The sequence below is a fragment of the Falco punctatus genome (assembly GCF_963210335.1).
Source record: "Falco punctatus genome assembly, chromosome: 8".
NCBI lineage: Eukaryota > Metazoa > Chordata > Aves > Falconiformes > Falconidae > Falco > Falco punctatus.
In genome coordinates, this window is record NC_137588.1 from 1589379 (window position 1) to 1611141 (window position 21763).

A 21763-nucleotide genomic window follows, 5' to 3' on the forward strand; every position below is an offset into this window, starting at 1 on the left:
CACCATTGGGCTGTTGCCTAACTAATCAGCTTTAATGAATCCTACATAGTCATAGTTTCAGATCATTAAGTAGCAAGTATCTAAATGCAAGCTTACATAGCAAAACCCTAAGAGTTACCAGTCCTGAAAAACTCTTGTCTTGTGAAAAAGTCTTAAACAGTCATGTTGCATAGACAGATGTATCCTGTATTTAAAACACTTAAATTTTCTCACCACACTTCACAATGCAAACTGGAAGAAACTAAGCCTCATTCCTTTTCAATGCATGTTCAGTTTTTTGAAAGCTAAAAATGCCACTAGGAAAAATACAATTTCTTGAAACAAGATAGCTGGCTATCTTGATATACTTTCACTAATTAATTCAATTGCAAAACCCTATTCCTTGCAGTCATCAGACTACTAGTATATCACAAGGACAGCTAAACAGGCTTTTAAAGGAGTTAAAAAAAAAAAAAAAAAAAGCAAGTGTGCATGAAACAAGCAAATAGTCTTTGGAAGAACTTCAGTGAAAGGCCTCATAGCTCTACTGTGACTGAAGTCTGACTCTGCAGTTCCTACTTCAAGTTCAGTTCACGGGCATAGTCTGCTGTTAACATAATACAGAGCTGCCTTATCTGCTACAGGATCTAGGAAGAAAAAAAAAACAACAGGTAGTCCCAAAATTTTGTCTTGCATGCAACCAAAACAGAGAGTGAAGTTTCATAAGAACCGACAGGGAAATAATTTGGTAAAAAGTTACCAAATATTTCAGTAGGTATTACATAACAAATGACATAGCCTTCCTACCCATTTATTAAAATGCTTGTACATGGCACTGTCAGAAGGAACATGCCAGAAGGAAAACAGCATCAGTCGGCTCTGTTTAAAACTCCACACAGGAAGGCTTGTAAAGTGTTACATGTAAAAGAGAAGAAACCCAGTTCTTCAAGCACTGTCTTAGACGGTCTCCTGACCTAAAAGTGGTTGCCATTAACATTTTATTTGCAAACAATTGGCCCTGGATTATTCACACAAGAAAACAAGAAATGGAAACATCTGGCAAATAATTTAGCCAATGCATGGTCCATCTTTAAGCTTCTTCAAAAGTGGGTCAACTTCGGTGTTCTCTTGCCCTTTCTCTAATTTTGCCTCCCAACCATTATATTCTGTTGACTTCAGACTTCCCATGGCAAAAAATCTTTCTTGCTCCAGTTCTGTAGTAAGACCATTTACCTCTTCCTTGCATAAAAAATGAAACAAAACCAAACAAAAAACTAATACACATGTATTACGAAAACTCCCTAAAGCACAAGAGCAGTTACAACTATTTCTGATTAATGCTATTTCAAATTTACCTCAATCTACAAAGCTGTGAACATTAGCAAAGCAAAATGGGAATAAAAATATTCTCGCTACATTTTCTTCTTTTTATATAAATGAGTTCTCTTGTTTCTAAAGCCAAATATAGAACACATGAATGCACTGAAGATTATCAAGAAGGGTTCATATTTTACTTGCAGTATATGCCAAATGTAATTTGCTGCAGGAAAGGTTTTTAAAGCAAGTCCCTGTTGAGTCCTTCATAGCTCACAGTTACACTGTGGATGCCAAAACACTCCAACATAAGTCAGGCTTCCACTGGAAATGCACGCTCAGATGCTAAGCTTGAAACTTACGGAGTTCTAGGAGGAGACAGCTGAGAAAAAAAAATGCTGTTAGAAGTATACTTTGATCATCGAGATCTACAGAATTTTAACTTCTTGCTTAATTCAGTGAGACCACTCATGCTTAAAGTATACCTTTAAATAATTGGGAGAGAAATGGGAAAACAAGGCAAGAGCATTCAACTCCTGCAGAATAAAAGCTTGTCCTTACTGTACAACTTCCTTTCCTTTCTTAAACTCCCCTTTTTCAGCTGGCAAGATTAGCCAAAAGCAAGCAATGAAATACTATTCTGACTATAGATTTATATGAACATCTAGACTTTTTAGATTAAAATAAATATAACAAAACATTGTAAAAATAATTCCCCTGCAAAACATACAATGCTGCACGTTAAAGTCCTGAAAAAACAGAAAAGGTAAAATAAATTGGGGGTGGGGTGAGGGGTGGGGTATCTTAATTCCACCTAGAATTTGTATTCAACACCTGAAGAACATTTCCTAGTGCAGCAGAAGTTCCTGAAAGATGCAGACAATTAAATTATTTAATTCCTATCCCAAGTTAAAAGTATTTCCTATTCACTAGTGTAATGCCAAAGGAAAACTGTGATTCAAAACACTTCCATACACCACTGAGACAACTTAGTGGGAAAATTAATGTAATGCTCTGTATGGGGTCCCAACAGTACGCCTTAGAGATGCATAGCCTGCAAATTCTCAAGTTCAGATACCTGCTATCAGAACACAACCATGTTATTAATTTAACTCATCAGTTGAACAGCCAAATTGAAAATGAATTATGGTATTCTTCTATTCCATTCCTATCATAAGACCCCATTCCAGACACAGTGACTGGAGTAACTTTCTAGTTTACAGACTGGATCTGTGCATGGGCATCCTTTGCTCTGAAGGCAATGCTGTCCTAGAAATCAAGTTTTCCCTCACACAGTATTCAATCAATTGACCCTACCAACCCACCCTCACTATCCTTCTTTGCACCTGCTCTAGTTTGAATGCACCATTCCTAAGAGCACATGAAACTTAAGTTTACTCAGTTTTTCAGATGATGCCTTACCAGTTCCTTACATAACAACATTAATACATATCCACAGAACTGGTATAGTCTATAAAAATATTATTTAATTTAAATCCAAGATTGTGTTTTTTTGATTTTTTAAACCTTCACACAATTCCAAAAGAAAATACCATTCCAACAGAACACTTAGAGAACTTTGGTCCTGATTTAGTAAAGCATTTACACATTTATGTAACTTCAGATTGGAACTGTTCCCATCACATTCTGTGGATCCCTTTAGAAGACTAAAGCCATGCTTCAATGCTTTGCTGGACTTTACGGGTTAATATTTCAAGATGGAACTTTGAAACGATCCTCAAGAATCTTTTGCACTCAACTACCTCGGTCTCCTCTGACTATTAAAGCTTTAAAATGCAAACCCCAAATATTTTATCTATTCCTCCTTTGAAAGAATATACCAAGCTCTAAGAACTAAACCTGTGTTCTTCGCTTCCTGCCTTGAGCTAGAGCTCTGCCCAGCGCCTTCACACATTTACAGAAGTTAAGTCTCACTTCACTGTTCTCTCAATGCCTTCCAAGTGCAAATCACTACAAGAGGACCACGTGCGACCATATGGTGAATTAAGTTTGCCCAGGAGACTTCATTCATGGTCTCCCCAGAAACTAGCAATTAGCTACATACTTGTAAGAAGATTGTAAGAAGATCCCATTTAATTCGAAACCACACAGTGTATTCTTAAAAATTAAATGGGGGAGGGACAACGACAACAGATAAAGATAATCATAAGGTCATTTTCCTTAACAGATTATAACAAAGGCGGAAGCTTTTAAGATCACACCCGACCTGCTAACTCCGCATAAAGGGTGTGAAACACACGGTATTACTCCGTAGCCATCTGTACCACATTAAGTCTCCAAACACGCCTTCTGTTAATTTGTGACACTGCATATTTTGCTACTCGAGAGCAAAGAAAACCATCGCTGTATAAGCTATTCATTCTGCCTCCGGGTGCTTCATAAATATTAAATAAGAACAGATACGAGCCGCTAGACAAAAACTTCACAACTCGGCGGGAAGCTGCCCCGCTACGAATTTCGCGGGGCACGCAGGAGTGCGGGCGGGACCCCAACACCTCGGCGGCGGCGGCAGGAGCAGCTCCTCCGGGATCGGCCGCCCCCCCCCCCCCCCCCCCCGGGGGCAACCCCTCCCTCAGCCACTTGGGCCGAGGGCGCACAGGGGGCTCGGGGGAGGCAGCGACGCGGCCCCGTCGCCCTTGTTGGGTGCTGGCCGGGCAGCGGCTGCTTCGCCTGCGCGGAGGGAGCGCGCAGCCCTTCGCCGGCGAGCTCCCACGGCACCGCTGTCCTGCCCCGCTTCCTCCCCTGCCGCCCCGCGGGCAGAGGCGCGCCGGCAGGCGGCTGCAGCTCGGGACCGGCGGAAACTCCGCGGCGGGGGCAGCCCGCCCCTACCTTGATGATGCTGCTCCTCCGCGGCGTGGCCTTAGCCGCCTCCAGCAGGCAGGTGTCGGGGTCAGCTGCTGCCGCCGGCCCCAGGCTGCCGCCGGGGAAGCGCTCTGCAGCGCCGACGGCCGAGACGCCGCTGCGGCGCTCCCGCCTCCTGCCCGCGGCCGCTGCCGGGGCGTCCAGCGAAGCCGGCTCGGGCTCCTCCTCGGCACGGTGCGCGGCGTCGGGAGGGGCACGGCCCGCCGCCGGCTGCTCTCGGTTGCCGGCAGCCTCTGCCATCGTGCCGCCGAGCACCGTCAACTTCTCCGGGGCGCCGAGAGGGCGGAGGGGGCAGACACGGACGGGCGGACGAACGGACAGCGTCCCGCGGCGCTCCCCTCACGGCACGGCGGCGACGGCGCCAACTTTCCCCGGAGGAGCCATGCCCGTCCGCCGCAGCCGGGGGTGCCCGGGCAGCACTCGGCGGCCCCCGCGGTGCCGGAGGCGCGGGGAGCGCGGCGGGCGGGGACGGCGGGCAGCGCCGTGCGCGCAGGAAGTGCCGCCGCAGCACCGCTCTGTTGTGACAGGAGCCGGGCGTGTTTTGACAGGCGGCGTTGACAGACGGGGCGCCGGGCCACTCAGCACTGCGGCAGCCCCTCCGGCAGCCAATAGGCTTGGCGAGGGGCGTGCCGCGGAACACGGGGCTGGGCGGGCTGGGCGGTGCGCGCCCAGGGGCAGGTAGGGCTGTGAGGGAGCGCGGAGCCGCCGGACCCGATCGCCCTCGCTGCGGCTCCGAGCTGGAGGGTGCGGAGGGCACCGTCCCGTCCCGCCCGTGGGAAGCACGCCCGTGTGCCGGGGCAGCCGTACGAACGCCTCCCCGCGAGCGTTTTGGGACAGTTTAAGATGCGCCCGTGTTAAAGTAAAAAAAAAAAAAGTGTGAGGAAAAGGGGGTTGGGTTATCTCCCCTTCAAGCCCGCGTAGCCGCGGCGTTCGGGCGGAGGCACCCGTGGGGAGGCAGGGGCGCTGCCGGGACGGCGGATCGCGAGGGAGCGCGGGCGTCGTGAGGGGAGCACCGGCTGCTGCGAGCGGCCCGGCGGCGCGGGTGCGAGGCGTGAGGGGGCGTCTGGCGAAATAACGCCAAAGACTCACCTGGCGACCCTCCGCCGCTAGGGAATGAGACACGGCAGCCCTGCGGCGCCGCGGTTTCCCGCCTCTTCCCCTCAGCTCGCCCCCCTCACGGCCGCCGGGCCAGGGCGGGGACCCGCGCCCCTCACAGCCGCGCGCCCTCGGGGCCGCCCGCGCGCGGCGCGCGCCGTTGCAGGACCAACACCGCCCCCTGGCGGCGGCGCGCGGCGGCCGTTCCCGCGCGGTCCCGGGAGAGGCTGTCCCCGGCAAGCCGCGGGGAGCCGGTGCAAGTCCGGTGCTGCCCCTCGCAGTGCTTCGGGTGGAATTGTGGTGCACGGAGGCCTCAGGAGAGGTGCAGTAGAGGGTGGCGCAGCATGGGTAAAAGCACAGGGAAGAGGACAGGCAGCTGAGGAAGGGGTTACGTTGCAAGATGAAATTCAGAGGGGTAGGGCCGGGCAAGCTGACAGTCGCTGGAGTCGCAGGACTATTCAAAATTGCAACTGTCTGCTTTAAAGGCTCCGTGGAAAATTTCCTGTCTCTCTGGTCTCTGAAGTAATTCCCTAATGAATGTGTTGGGCACCTGTTGGCAGCCAGTGATTAAGCAGGACAGAGTAAGAGGTAAGCTCCTTACACCTGCCAGTCATTGGCTGCTAACAAATGGTCTTAATTGCTGCTTAAAGGGGATGACTTTTTTCTATACGTATATATACACAATATATAATATTTATAATTCCACATTAAAAAAACCCAGAACTTCCGTCAAGGTTACCAAGGTGTTTATGTTCAACACAATGAAACGCTAATTGAGGGACAGACCTGAATACCACTGAACATCTTTCCATGAGCTTCCATCTAAATTTGATGTAAAAATGTCGTAAGACATGTATACAAGAGTCGTTTTCTTTCTTTTTCAGTGGGAGAGGCCACAAAATAAGTAACCCTAGAAGAAGGTACAAAATATTTACATTGAAGAAACAACTTTAAAAAAAAAAATCAATGCAGGCTCACCCCCAGCCTACATTGTACATGAGAGAGAACATGATAACAAGCCATTGCAGCAAAGGGGAAAAATAAGAATTAACAGCTTATGGTTACACACCCACATCCTGTTACACAGACTGACCCAAGAAGACCAATCTAAAGACAATGGAAAAGGTAATTACCATGCAGTATGTTATTACGGGGAATCATTACTTCATGTAAAAATATGCTGCAGCTTTTTCATATTTTTTGTGAAATCATATGAATTTTATTCGCTGGTTTAACAGCAAAGTACTCTTCTAGCTGGAATCTGCTGCAGCTACCAGAAGCTGTCTATAGCCTGTTGCACAGACAGATGTATATAATAAAGAACTTCATCCTTTCTAGAATGTCTTACACATTTCAGATTAGAGAGATACCTGTTGTCAAATGCATTTGTCTTCTGGTATCAAAAGTTTAAAGTCATTTAATTCTCCCCTTAAATTACAACCTTTGACACCTGAAGCCTTTAACCAAAAAGGGTCTACAGGGAACCTACAGGTTTTAAGTTTCCTAATCATCAGGCCTACTGGGAACACAAAACAAACCATATTTGTTTTGTCTACAAGACGTAGAGGTTTTAGAATTATGTATGGTACAGCTAAGGGAGAGTTTAGTTAAACTTCTCTCCAGAAGATAATAAAATGTTGCATGTTTTTTAGTATTGTATTTCTGACTACTCATCTCTGGATGCTTCTGAGGCATCTCTATCTATCTGCTTCTGTTTGTAAAAGTGAAGAGCCATGAATCATAAAGAGCAGTTGGTTTCGATAGTTTTTTAATATCTTTTTTTTAAAAAAAAAAAAGAGAATAATCAAAAAGGAAGCTTTACACGAAAAGTGTTTGCATAGAAAGTAAAAAAAAAAAAATCAAGATTGCTTGGTGATAAGTGTGTTTAACAGGTTTCCATATTAAGTTTTAAGAGGATCTGATGCATCCCACTGTACAAAGACACTGCAGTGTTGTCTACAATTACTTGAGACAGGGACAGATTTTTCAAGAACAGTCAAGGAATCCACTCAAGCCAAGAAAGGCAAGATAACAGATTAGAGAAAAATTCTGTTGTGTTTGCCTGAACACATGAGTCAGCAGATGCCTGCAGTGTCTACTTTAATGGGGGGTTTGTACACTCAACTTACTCCATCCTCAAGGCATACAGTTGTTTCTTAGTGGACGTATTTTGTATGATAAAACAGCTGAAAATCCAGTTGTCTTGGAGCTGTGCTGGAGTGAGTACAGTTTACATAAACCAGTAGTTTGCACCTAGACAGTGCATTTTGGGAAGCTCTTAAAATTAAGTGTTCTGCTGGGAGCTGGAAGTGGTGCTCCTGTGCCAATTGACCATGGCTGATGAAGTGTGAAAACTGGCATCTTTTCCTGACACAGGAATATCTAATTTGCAAGACCAGAAAAGAGCAATAGGGAACAAGCTGTGATTTCTTCAAGTAAGCATTCACAATGATAGCAAATCATAATTAATTTTAGAATTGATGAGACTTATTCAAAGCTATTAATGAGAAAATGTTTTGCTAGGTAATCAATAGTGATTTTTTTAAGTCTCAATGGTTAGTGTGACTGTGCTGTTATATCTTAAATATGATCTTATAAAACAAAAAAGCCATATATTAATAATATAATTTATTTATACAAAGATGTACTTGTTCACTCAAGTTTTGGCAATACAACGTCAAGTTACATTTTGCCTATAAAACTATTCCTAAGTTTTCAGGCTTGGGCGAGGGGGAAAGCAAATTTGAGTCAGTATGAAGCAAACATAGTCAAAAGGTCATGATCTTTAATTTAAAATATACTGTGTATGTTTTCAGTTTTTGTTAAATTAAAAAAAAATACATCACTCAATGCCTCTTTAATTCTTGTTTTATCTTGCATCCTATTTTATTGAAAAAGCCTCACTAATACATTTTACTTTTTTTTTCTAGGTAGAATAAATGTTATGTCTTCTCTAACTTAGCAAGTACTTTTGCGATATACCTCTATCTCAATGATGTTATTGTTCCAGCTGAAGTCACTGATGAATTCTTTTCACTCTCTGATAGCACTTTCAGGCTAATCTGGTGTTTTTAATATTTAAAATACCACAGTAATGGAAGATTCCTGTCAATTCTTAGCTCCAAGGAATAATCTTTTATTTCAGCAGTATTGTTTGCCCAAACAGATACACCAATTAAATATGAAAAAGGGCAAAATCAGGACCTCAGTTAGGTCATGTTTAATTGTATTTTACAGCCACTGCTTACTATATAGACACAAGCTCAAGCCCTTGGAATGGAATATATTGATTCCTATATGGAGATCAGTGCATATGAAGAAATCATTAGCACTGCAGAGAGCCACCCAAAAATTAGCAAACACCAGAATTAAGGTTAGTGGTCCCAGTGCGGTTTGATATGCTTTGGTGCAAACATTGCAATCATGTAAAAAGCTATAGGACTGTGGCTCCTCTCACTGCACAGGATAATCCCTGTGAACAAGACTGCTTTCCTCACCTTGAGCGCTATCCCAATTCTCACCTTCCTCCAGACAGGACATTTTACTGTCACCCACCTCCTTGTCCTACAAGCTGTAACAAGGTGTTCTGGCACTCAGCATCGCTTCTTCTTCCTCCTTCCCCTACCTGGATCCTCGCTCACCAGCTGACATGGACCACTCAGCACAGGGGACCCCAGAGAACTACTGGACATCCTTGCCAGAATGGCGGCATTCTTTGCCACTGTTGGGGATGCTTCTTCCATTGCTCCTGCTATGGACTTGCTTCACCCATTTGCTGCCTCTCCTGCAGGCTCAGCGCTTACCACTGTGCATTGGACTGGCATAGCTTCCTTCACCCCCAACCCAGGCATAGTGGTAGGTCACTGCAAGCAGGAAGGAGAACTTCATTGCTCGTGGCTCTTCTGGTTGACTTTGACCATGATACAGCACACCTGCTCCACAGCTGCAGAACAGACTGAGTGGAGCCCAGGTTAGGTAATGGCTAGCATGAACAGGAGAGCAAAATCTGAGATACAGGTATGCTGCAAAGAAGTTTTTCAGAGGCATAGCAGGTAGCAACATTTGAACCAAATTTTGTAGACAGGAAAGAACATATCCTCATAAGGAAGTGATTCTTTGACCAAATTTACCATCAGTTGTAAAAGAAGATGACATTAGAATTTTTCTAAGGAAGGATGGTATAATGTCACATGTTGGGGTTTTTTTGTAAATATTTAAACCCCTTTTTTTTCCTATTCTGATTTTCAAGGGTAGATGTTTGATGGGAATAATTTTCCTTATATAAACAAAGAATCACAACATGAGTCATACACCCATCTTCAGATAAAAATAAGGTTAAAAGTAAGGTTTTTAATGGGCAGAATCAGAAGATCCCAGAAGTGGTGCTACAACCTAGGCAAAACAGTTTATTCATTCATACAATTCGTAAAGCTTTCTCAAGTTTCCCATGTTTAGTTGCTAAATTTTGTGGGAGGGAAGAGAATGCATGTTGTATACATTTTAACAGAAATTGTCTTAAGGATTTGGAGGAGTCTTAAAGATGAATTCTGATTCAAGTCTAATGATACTTAATAATAATGGCTCTTGTTTAAGGTAGGTGGTAATTCCACTTAATAAGAACATTTACCAATGACTGTCTTTTTCACAGAGCTCTTTTTAACTCCTCTGATTATCGCTTTTAGCATTTCTTTGGCTGTGACACACACATAGAAACCTAATTGTAGTTGTTGCTACCTTTCAGGCTATGTGAATTTACTCGTTAACTGCTATGAACAGTATGATCCAATAGGTGTATGCCATTCCCCCCTTTCTTTGGTAATTATCTATTAACAGGTACAATTTCATGCCAGCATACTATGTCACAGCCTTTCACATCACTGCTCGATCAATGGATATATTTTGTTTTAGAAATATACATTAGCACCATGGTTCCCATGCACTTACAGGCAATTCTGGGGGAACATTTGGATAATCATGAACTGTGCAGCTGCTGGGGAAGCAGCATTAGTGTAAAATGATACCTATTAGCCAGAAATTCTTCTTACTGAGGACAGAAAGCATTCTGGTAATATCCCAATTTAAAAAGCCTTTGTTATGATCTCTAATCTTGCCACCTCAGAAGAAAATTGCTAGCAACATCAGCAGTAGCCATATTCATATCAACTTTGCAGGTAAAGACTTTGGAGGGAATTTGGTCAGCATACCAGGCATGGAATATAGGCTATTCTGCCTGTTAATCAGACACACAACCTTCCTCCTAATGTGTAGTCCCTGAAAGATTTTGCATTACTCAGTTAGGTTTGGTCATAAACGAGTTAATCATGTGCGGCCTGGCCCACTGAGGGGATATGCACTAGCCTGACCATTACAGTACAGTAGCAGCCCTCCTAGGGCACATCTCTCTTAGTTTCAACGAAGAAATCATCAGTTTGCACACTCAGAAACTGCTCTGTGATGTGAACCAAGCAGATAAATTAGGATGATCAGATTTGCTTCAGAATTTCACTCTTGATCCAAACAAAAATGCTAAAGCAGATGCACCCAAAGTCCATCAGTGTTAGAAGTACACTGCTATGTTTAGATGGCCTGTGCCTGACTGGCTACCCAAGGGAAGGGCGTAAAGAGCTATACCCACATCTGCCTCATTTCAAAGAAAGCTGATTTCCTATGAAAAAACTCAAAGCAGTGTTTCCCAGCAATATTTTTTGACAGCTTCTACACTGGCTTAAAGTGGTAGTAGATGAGAGCAGAGAAGAGTACCCTGTAAAGTCTATCATTTTTGTACTGGAACTAAAATTACAGGCAGGCTTTGGCCTAGTCCTTGATACCACTTCCAAATACAAGCTTAAATGTAGCTAGATAGATGGATTTGAAAACTTGCGAAGAACATTGATGTCTGGTTGTGCCTTGTGCACACAAATTTGGCCCATCTCTCTTAATTCATTAGAAAAAGTCATCTCAAAGAAAAAAAAATGCTATATAATTATGATCAAAATATAATCCTCAAAATAACTTAAATTCCTCTCATACAAATCAAACAGGATTTTAAGAAGATTCAAAATAGTTTCCATCGAGGATGAAATATATTTAATCTTTAATCGCAACATCTCTTGTTCCTTAATGGCAGGTTAAAAGGTATTCTAAGGACATGGAAACAAAAAGCTAATGACTAATCTAGATAAGCTTATTTTCCTGAAATTTTGCACTTCAGTTTGTGGGAATACTAACATGCATAAATTGAAAGCATTGTTAACCAGTTTATATACTTTCTGAGTGGGGTTAAATACACTGGTAGTTAAAATCCATAGCCTACAGCACTAACTCCCACTGTACCTTCCAGCAGGGTTAACACAAGTGAAACATTCTGCAGGTAAAAGGCCAGGAGAGTTTTACTCCCAAATGCAGAGACTTACAGACAAATTCACAATAAAAGTGGAAAATTATACCTGTGTTGGGCAAACTTCAAAAGACACCTCTCTACACTGTGGTTTGGAAGAATCCTCTTAAATGTAACTAGTTACCCTCTCTTCATTTAATCTCAGATGTACGGTCAGACTTGGTAGCAAGATCTGGGGACATTAAAAACTGAAGCGTAACTCTTCAGGCTATGCTGCTGTCAAAAGACAGCTGGACTTTTCCCGCATATACTCTGCAAGTGCGATGTCCAAGATGCCAAGAAGTATTTTTATGAGTAGATATTATACTCGGTGAGGCTCAGTGTACCATACCTGAACACAGCATTTCTCGAAGGTTTATGATTTTGGGGAGGATAGGAAAAGCAAAAAGAAGAATTATGTTTCTTGTTTTGTAAATCCCTGAGTCCATAGTGTGGATCAAAATTTACACTGTATTATTTCCTGCGAGCCACTACAAGTAAAACAAATTGAATTTAAACTACTTATTGGTCCAAATACTTAGAAAACCTTGATCTGAATGGAAGGCAAAAGGTAAAAAACATTTCAGAGCTCACAAGTGCTCTGAGATTGTATTCCAGAAAATGAAGAAAAAGAGTGAATTACAAATGTAGCAAAATAAAAAAGAAACAAATAAAAAAATCATAATCACTGACACAGGCAAGATAAGTGATCTTATAAAGCTTGATCCTAACTGAAACATTAATATGGAAAAATATCTTCATGTTACATAAAAACAACTCAAATCTAGTGCTGTCAAGATTAGCCACTCTTTAAAAATCACTGCCTTGAGTTCTTGTTCTTCCCACGTGCCTAGTGATACTTTAAAAATAATAGAAGTTTTCAGAGGAAGGGGCTGCCTTTGTATAATTATTTGAAATCTCCAGATAAAATACTCTGTTTCATTATACAAACAGGATATGATGAAGTGTTGCCCATTAAAGTTTACCAGGCTTATTTCTCTAGAATTGATAAATAAATGTCAGAAACTAAATATTTAAAAAAGGATATCAGAGTCTGAGGTTGTAAAATGCACTACTTTCATTCATCTCTGCAACTGGTATTTTGCAGTTGCAATTCTCCTTTCACCATTAAATTCCATATTCACTTAAATCAAGTGACACGCAAAGTAAATCAAACCATAATGCATAGAATGAGACCAAGCATAAACTTCCTGTACTCGGCTGCCTTCATCCCATTTCAGTTCTCTTTTGACTCCTATTTAGGTACTTAACTCATGTGAAGGAGGAAGGAAAACACTGGAAAAGACAACACTTCTTGGTATGTTTGATGCCTTCATAACCATCCTGAACTGATGCCAGTTGGAGCTGCAGCTGCAGAAACTCTTCATTCACAGCAGAAAGGTAGATGGTAGGTTGCTATATATTCCATTCACTACAGTTCTGTACAGTACATTGTGGGAAAGAACAAGACAAAGTAAAGCAAATGTTGATTATTTTACTGCTGTGTTCAACTATTCGGAACAGTGTTTCTAAGCAAAAGAAAAAATCAACCCCAAAACTGCTAAAACCAAAGCAGCTGTCTTACCTGAATTGGGAAAACTGCATATATGGTGTAAATTGCCACATGCACAAAAAAGAAACCAAAAAATGGTAATGGGCAATAATAAAATGTCTTGGCTCCTTTACTGTATGTCTGTGTGCTGTTCTACTTCAAATTGCTGAAGTCAATAGAGAAAAGCTGATGGCCTTTTGGAGTACTGGATATAAAACACAATGAAGAAAATTACAACATGACTCATAAAAATGTCCCAAATTATCTGGAATAGATTAGCAACATACTATCTACAGTGAGATTCTTCTTTACTTCCTTTTATATTTGGAATTGGTATCTAAACATATAATGACATTTGAGAATCAAGTTGTAAAAGGTAGGATCAAAACCCAGAGCCATTTTCTTGGATGGCAGTCAAATGAATTGTGAAAGGAAGAGAACCTGTTTACCTTATAAGATCATGGCAGCATATAGGTGTTATTAAATTGCACTTATATCCATGTAGCTTTACACTTCCACAGCACGCAAAGCCTGTTACTTTACCTTTCTTGCAAGTATTTTTTCCCACCTGTTTCATAATACATGTCAATTGTTTATAGTCTTTTTTACTGATTTATTCCTGTATGCAGAATTTTATATTCAGTTCAGTGAAGTATGTACAATATAATATTATGATGTCATGGTTTAACCCCAGCCAGAAACTAAGTACTATGCAGCCACTTGCTCACTCCCCCTGCCAAAGGGATGGTGAGAAGACTTGGAAAGGAATGTAGAACTCGGAAGTTGAGATAAGAACAATTTAAAAATTAAAATAAAATAGAATAGGATAGAAAAAATCCAAAATTATGATGATGATGATATCCCTTTGGTGTAAAATATCCCTTTGGCTAGTTCGGGTCAGCTGTCCTGGCTGTGTCCCCTCCCAGTTTCTTGTGCCCCTCCAGCTCCAGCTGGCAGGGCCTGAGAAGCTGAGGAGTCCTTGACTTAGGATAAACATTATCTAGCAACAACTAAAAACGTGTTATCAACACTGTTCTCACATCAAATCCAAAACAGCACTGCACCAGCTACTAAGAAGAAAATTTTAATTCTATCCCAGCTGAAACCAGGGCATATGACTAATGCAAAAGAATATTAAAACCCTAAAATTTATCAAGCTCAGGATAAGCACTAGATTTTTGCTTGACTAAAGGGAACATAGTAGGAAAAATGAGATGAAAAGCCAATCAAAGCTGTCACATTAAGTTAATGAGGACTCTGATAATTTTCACTCAACTAACTGGAAATCTATTAATATTTCCACGTGACACGTATCTATGGTGTTTTGTTGGAAGACTATGCTTTTGTATGTAAAGAAATCAGATTTCTCAGTAGACCTATTTAGTATTTCCTATTAATAACCACATTATTAGATTTAGTATGTAAAGAAATCAGATTTCTCAGTAGACCTATTTAGTATTTCCTATTAATAACCACATTATTAGATTTAGCAAAGGATTGTAATATAATTCTTCCATTTGCTAGGGACATTTATTAAAGTACTGGTAAACTTTACAGTTTTACTCAGATGCTACTACATTTTTAAGTACTTTTCCACATCTGGCAATTTTAACAGTATCTTTCATATTTTAATTTTGACAAGTTCCATCAGAAATGGAACTTTCATGCAGCAGTTTCCAGTAACTTTTTCCTCCTTGAGGACATGTAAAATAAAATGCACACAAATGCCTTTATAAATAAAGCATATATATGCTCTGAAGCAAGACAGAAAACAAAACAGTCTTACACAGTGACTTAGTTCCAATCCTATGTCATGCTGACCATTGCTTTTGGCAAGTAAGGTGTTTTTAAACTAAGCTATAAAATGTGATTGTGTCTTCAAATCTGGAAGAAATCACTTATTGCCCTCATACATTTTGAACTAGAAATCATCCATAGTAATGTTAATATTCTGCAACAACAGTCAGAATGGGAATGCTTTTGTTATGTACATATGTTATGTAATAATCTACAACCCTGGGAAAATACTACCAGGAGAGTAGTCCAATGTACTGACCATTTAAGTCTCTTGTTCCTCTGGATCACCCACTGCTTGCAGGTGGGGAAAATGTGAAACAGGAAGCAAATGAGCAACTCAGGAGTAGAGCAGCTCAGCTTGATGGAGCCATAGGACACAGTGTGTGAATCCCCCTCACCCACCCCAGCCCTCAGAACCCCCCAGAGACCAACAGAGCCCCCAAGTACCCTGCAGTGCTCCTCACAGACCCCTGAGCAACCCAGTACACGCCCAGTGAACTAGTACCCCCTAAAGCCCCCATATAACTCTCCCAGTGCCTCTGAGAGCCCTCTGAATACTAATCTAGAGTCCTGCAGTACGAGGGCCCCCAGTATCCACGCTGTAATGACTGCAGGGGTAAGGGGTAATGGATGCCAGTGCAGCCACTATGAGGAGGAATGGAGGACTGAGACAAGAGGAAACAAGCAAGGGCAACCAGAAACAAAGTAGGATGTAGAGACAAAGCCCAGAGAGAATGGTGGAAATTGGGATGGAGTGAGGAGTCACGGCTCATCTAGAAGGGTGATGTGCCCAGCTAACCCAAGAATGGTGTAAGAAAAGGGCCTGTAAGATGGAAATGTTGTATCAGAGAAATACATACACCCATTTGAATAAATGGAAAACTTCCCAGAAAAGACATGTTTCCTTCTGCATTTTTCACGTGGCACTGGCCGTAAATTTTTTTACTCAGTGGCACTCCGTAGGTGACCACCATAATATGCTTCAAAGCACTGTTAACTCTGTCAGAAGGCCTCCTCAAAGTCCTTGAATACAGAAGAGATCTTGGCTTTTTGATTGTTCTGGCTAAAGCTCAAGGTGTAGAGAATCCATTCACAAGCTCCTAAGTGAAATCACGGAGTACCTCTTAATAAATTACAGATTTATTTTTTCTTTTTAATACAGTGGTAGTCTATGCAACAGAGACAGAAATCAGTATTTTAGTAACATCCTGAGAGACATTTTTATGAAATTGAGTGCAGGAAGTAAGTAATCTTTCATCAGGCACAGTCTGGCTCTCCCTGCCTGAAAACAATATATTAATGCTCATATGTCCATGAAAGGATCTTAAGATGCTGGTAGGAAAGCTAGCATTATTATCTACAGATAACTAACAGAGGCAAAAAGCGGTAGCATGTCTTTTCCAAGGTCAGGTGAAATAGCAGTCTGTTGGCAGGCCCATGTATTACTCATAAAATCATCCTTGTCTTTTTGTGCCTGGAGAATTCCTTTCCTCCTTTCTCCTCCCAAATATTTTTTTCTCTCTACTTTTCTCTCTTCTTTTTCAGTTTATTCTTCCTCACTTAACCTCTGACTTTCTCTGATGCTATTAAAAAAGGACAAAAGGCAAGAGCCTACAGAAACCAGAAGCCAGACTCTTGTCTTTGTCCAGCATTGCCTTTTAATTTGTGGGAGAAAACAGTAGGAGAGATGGTTTCATGCTGTGGATATTGCTGACATGTGGAGTCAGGAAAAACAGATGCGCTCCTGACTTCCTTTGAGAGTGACTCCCTGAGCCGGGATACTATTCCCTTAATGAAGCAGCCACACAGTGCTAGGGCAGCCCAGCAGCTTCTGTTGGAATATTTAAATCCTGTACACATGGCAACATTTTCTGCCAGCGCTACTAGTAATCTTTTTAAATTTATAGATGTGTTGGATTTACAAATTTTAAATTATCAGAATCAAAAATAGCTCAATCTTTCTCATTTATTTGCAAAAGTCCTATTTTTGTCACAGCTGCCTTACTTTAAATGTACATGTCCCAGATTTAGGTTTTTTAACTTGAGGAGGAGGTGTAATGTACGGAGATGCAATTAAAACCATGTAAAATCACTTTCACTATATTCTTTCAGTTGTTCTGGCTTTAAATTCCCCAAATCAAGATACAAAGCACATGAAAGGCTTGGCCTATTCTGCCTTTCACGTCATTAAAATGTAGTGCTGTTCTTAGAATAAGCTTTGTTGCTGTCTTATAAATATTCATAAAAGTCAATGAATGCAATGCAGAGGAGTTCTGTAGTCTCCCAAAGTATTTCTAAAAAGTCTCATCTGCTCCGCTGCAGTTGCGTTTACTTTTATTCAGTTTTCTCAGCTAGCTAAAAAAATCACTGCTGAGAGTAAAGCATTACGTTGTTATGTATCACAGACACAGAATTATTAGAAACTCTTTTAGTTTGTGGTTTTTTTTATTCCCTGTGGTAACAATAATGTTGCAGAAGCTGGTCGATGTTGAAGCAACGCCAGAAAAAGCAAGGAGCAGTGTAGGGTGCTGTAAGGATTGCAGGTCAGTGCCCTGCCTACACTCAGTGAGAGTTAAATTACATAATTTATATGGAAAATGCTGTTCAGTTTAGGTTAGATCAGTATGAATTGCCTAAAGTAAACTTAAGCAAGACACAAGGATTTGAATTCTACTAGAATATAATTTAATGTTGTTATCAAGATAATCTTCCTTGAAGTTTTTAAAGCGTCCAAAAAAGTAAAATGGGAGATAAATCGACCCTACAGTGATCCTGACATCGTACCTCAGGGTTGAGCTGCCTTAGCCTGTGAAGGTTCTATCACTTTGAAAAACAGCTTTCTCACGGTGGCTCTCCCAGCACGCATTTGTCTGCATTCCAGCTCTCGCCATCATCAAACGAGGGATTTTTGTTGGGCTGCACGCTGTAACTACACTGATTATGAGTTTTATATTTGCATCACTCCACCCTCTCTGACCTGTTCAGCAGCAGAGCTATTTTCAGGGCAATCTGCATGTGTAAACAGGGTGAAATTACAGAACATGGGAACAGGTTGTAGTGCTGCTCATGAAGTGACCACAGAGGTGCATCTGACATGAGTGTTGCTGCCAGTGCTTCTCCTCCAGTTCAGTAAGGGCTGAAAAAACAGAGCTGGAACATTGTCAGGAGCGGTGATGAAGGTGTTATTTTGCAGTCCTCCCTGCTAGCAGACCCCAGATTACATCCCAGGGCACCCCAGGCCTACCACTGGAGAGGATTTTCAGGGCACCTGCCTATGCGGCAGCTGGTACCAGAGGAAGCCTCTGGCTGAGTAAGGGCTCCTCGGCGCTGCCCTGCGAGGCCTGAGCTGTTTTCGCTGCCATCGAGGCCCACTGGCTCGGCCCCGGGGCACTGCCCTGCCGGCCACTTTTGCCTCCCGTCGAGGCCAGGGGACGGGCAACAGGCAGGACCCCGTTTCACACACTGGGGTTTGCCTCGCCGTTCCACTCCCTAGCTGAGGGGGATAAAAGCCCAGGTGGGCTTCGCCGCCGACCTCCCCGGGGATGGCGGCGGGAGGCTCCTTCGCTGCCGCCGCGCCCCGCAGCGCCGTTCCTAGGCGTGGCACGGCAGGCGCCGCCGGGGCTGGCCGGGGGCACGGTGCCTGCGCGGAGGCCCGCACCGCACACGGGGAGAGGCGGCAGCCCCCTGAGGCGGGGCGGGACGTGAGTGACGGCGGCCGCCGGGGCGGGGGAAGAGGCGCCGCGGGGCGCCCGTGAGGGGAGGAGAGGCCCCTGCGGCGCCGGGGAGCGGGCGTGCGCTTCCGAAGGGGCCGCTTCCCTGGCGGAAGGAGCGCGGAGGGAAGGGCCTGCTGCGTCCCTCTCCGGCCCCCCTGCCGGCCCCGCGGCCCCCCGCCTCCCGCCGCAGCCCGCCCCGCCGCAGCCTCTCTGCCGTCGCCCGGGCACGAGGCAGAGCTGAGGAGCGCGACGCGTGCCGGCAACGTGCCGGGGCTGAGGCGGCGGCGGCGGACAGATGGAGCCCGAAGGCGCGGTGAGGGGCCCGGCGGGGCAGGGGGCCCGTCTCCCGGCGCCGGGGAGCGGCGGCGACGCGCCCTTCCCGCCGAAACCCCCTGCGGGTGCCGCCATTTGCCCGGCGGCGCGGCGGCCTCGGGCTCTGGTAACCGCTGCCCTCGCCTGGGGGCCGGGCGTGCTGCGGGCCGTGAGGTGGGGGGCGCCTCTGAGGGACGGAGGTGGCGTTGGTCACCCCGCCGCGGGGAGTCTGTCAGCTCTGGTGAAGAGAGGTTGTCAGACATGCCAATTAACCCGTAAAAATACTGTGGAACAAATACATCCGTACTGTTTGAAGAAAAAATTGATAAAGTTAATTTTAAAACCTGTAGAAACGGGAATGGCTAGGCAGGTGGTGCGCTGTTAGCGCACAGATGATCTTTTTAACGCTGTTTTCTTGCTACTGCGCTGACATTGAAGAGAGGATGTTTGAAGTGGTGACCAGCATACAGATTTTAACACCTAAAATTAATTGAGGTTTATTGGGGGTTCACAAGTGATGTGTTTAATTCCTCATTTCTTTGTTTTGGGGCTTGGGGGGGTTGTGTTTTTTTTTTTTCAATAAGACAACTTTTAAAACTTGTATAGAGAAAATGAAACTTGAGGCCTTTGAGGTAAGGAATATGTTTTGGCTGTACTGTCAACTGTTAACTGTTCCTGTATAATGAAATTCAGGTATTTTAGTGCTGTACACAATTGCCAGATAATTACACCGTTGCCAGATGATTACACAAGTAGAATACTGTATTTGGTGTGAGAGATGAAGAAAATAACCTATCTCATCATCAAATGTTGTTCTGCAGCAGAAAACGTTTTTCCTGAGGCCTTTGGGACTATAGCGGTTATGGTTGTTCCTTGCCTGCAAGTGTGACTTTTTGTGGGATGTTTTTTGTTTTTTCTTTCTTCAGGTTAGGTGCTGCTCTAAGGTAGTATGCCCAGCAGGAGGAATGCATACTTTCTCCTGAATACATCAGGTTAAAGACTTAAGTTTTTCCTCTGCCCCAAATGTGTGTGTGGGGTGTTAGTACATTTGGAAAGGATTTTTGTCTTTCCCAAATCTAAAAAGGCACGGACTAGCTGAATTTATTGTCTTTAAGGTATCCAGAACAATAGCAATAACCTGTTACTTGGAGCTAATAGGACTAATTTGCAGGTAGCTAAGGAAATACCAAATAATCCTGGAAGGGCTCGTGGGGCAAACAGAAAGACAACTTTTTTCCTAACATTCTTCATTACCGATCTTCCCTTCTCACTGCACTTTAACTGTCAGCCTTCTTTTTTTGCATGTTCTCCCAATAAGTCATTTGGTTTTATCAGGGAATGCTTAAAGGTAGAGGTCAAAAAAATGCTGGTCTGTGAATGAGGTGCACAAAATCAGGAAGTAAAACAGTATAAATGAAAGGGGCGTTCTGTGACAAGAACTGTTGGGAGAGCCCTTCATTTTCTGCTCTGATTTTTGAGAGACTAAAGATATGGATACCACAAGAAGCAAAAGAACTTTGTACTAGATGCGGTAGCTTTCTATCTTTAAAATATGCTTGCATGTGTTTTGTTGGTCCTCATTACAAATTTTAAGGGTTGCACAATAGAAAGAAAAAATAAATGTCTCTTGAAAGGATTTAAAGCTGAGACCACTAGATTCCTACTTGTAGTTTTCACTACTCAGCTTACTATTAGTCTTGTTACCTGCAGTCTGTGGCAGCTGTTTATCTTTCACTTTGGGCTCCTTCCTTAGTGATACTGCCAGGGCACTATAGCCCAGGATTGGTTTTAGTCAACTTGTGGGGCAGGGAGCAGCACAACACCACAGCAAAAATGGTCTTGAAGCTTCTACTGCAATCTGTCTTCGAGAAGTTAGTGACAGTAGTCTGTGGCTGCTCTACATCTATCATCTCACAGTTAGGCTTGACTATGTAAGGCAGTATTAGTTTGTTCTGAGAAGGTTTTCCAGTGAAATGCAAGCCTATATGGTTTCACGGTTCACAGGTGTAAGCATGGTGGAAGTTAAAACATCAGGCAGACAACTAAATAATGGTTTCCGTGAAGCTCCCACCATACTGCGTCCCTTTCCTTTACTGGGGCAGGAGCAGTCTGGTTCTTTTGCAGAGAGAATTTCTGTTCAGATCGTTCTGCACAGTGTTTGTAGGCCAAGAGAGTGTTGAATTAAAAGATTCGTCTTCAAGGGCTGTTCTTACCAGTTGTAATGAGCTTGTCGATGTTAATGTGGTGGAATTACGTGTTCTTGGCACTTGGAAAATGAAGCTGAAGCTGTTGTAGAGAGTAGAGTTTTGTATATGTGTGTGAGCACAGATTTAGTTGAAAGCATCCTTTCTATATAGACTTAAACTAAGGGGCTTCTAACAGCTATAAATTAATCTCTGAAATGGAATTAATAACTTCAGATTCATACAGCAGGGTGCTGTGCAAACAGAAAAACTGAGATTGGGGGATTATGCCCTAAATGTCTTAATTCAGAAAGGTATTAAAATAAAAGTAAAACTTCAGACTGCAGTGTATTCACTAAGTTACTCAAACATAAGATTAGTTTTAAGCAATTAACATTGACCATATATTCTTAACCCAGAATGCAGCTCAGCGAAGTATTTAAGTTATTCAGCATTTTCTGTGCCTCCCCACAAAATCTGTGTGTATCTTCTGTTGCATTTTTTTATTTAATATTTTATTACATGTAAGATATTGAAAATATTTGAAAATATTTTATTT

The 21763-nt window shown here is 43.0% G+C and overlaps 2 protein-coding genes across 5 annotated transcripts in view; one reads left to right on the forward strand and one right to left on the reverse strand.

The window, feature by feature from the left end:
* The window catches only part of PLCL1 (phospholipase C like 1 (inactive)), a 222615-nt gene extending 217933 nt beyond the window's left edge, over nucleotides 1-4682 (reverse strand). Inside the window, exon 1 of one of the 2 annotated variants that reach the window (XM_080399561.1) lies at nucleotides 4144-4682. In XM_080399561.1, coding sequence (XP_080255687.1) covers nucleotides 4144-4416 — 273 coding nt within the window. In that variant the 5' untranslated portion in view covers nucleotides 4417-4682. The remainder of the gene's footprint in view (nucleotides 1-4143) is intronic. The other variant, XM_080399560.1, reaches the window with a different exon arrangement.
* Nucleotides 4683-4924: 242 nt separating this feature from the next.
* BOLL (boule homolog, RNA binding protein) overlaps nucleotides 4925-21763 on the forward strand; it is a 43841-nt gene continuing 27002 nt past the window's right edge. For 2 of the 3 annotated variants that reach the window (XM_080399569.1, XM_080399570.1), the window contains exon 1: nucleotides 18858-19022. In XM_080399569.1, coding sequence (XP_080255695.1) covers nucleotides 19005-19022 — 18 coding nt within the window. In that variant the 5' untranslated portion in view covers nucleotides 18858-19004. Of the gene's footprint in view, nucleotides 18698-18857; nucleotides 19023-21763 lie in introns of those variants that run through there. The other variant, XM_080399568.1, reaches the window with a different exon arrangement.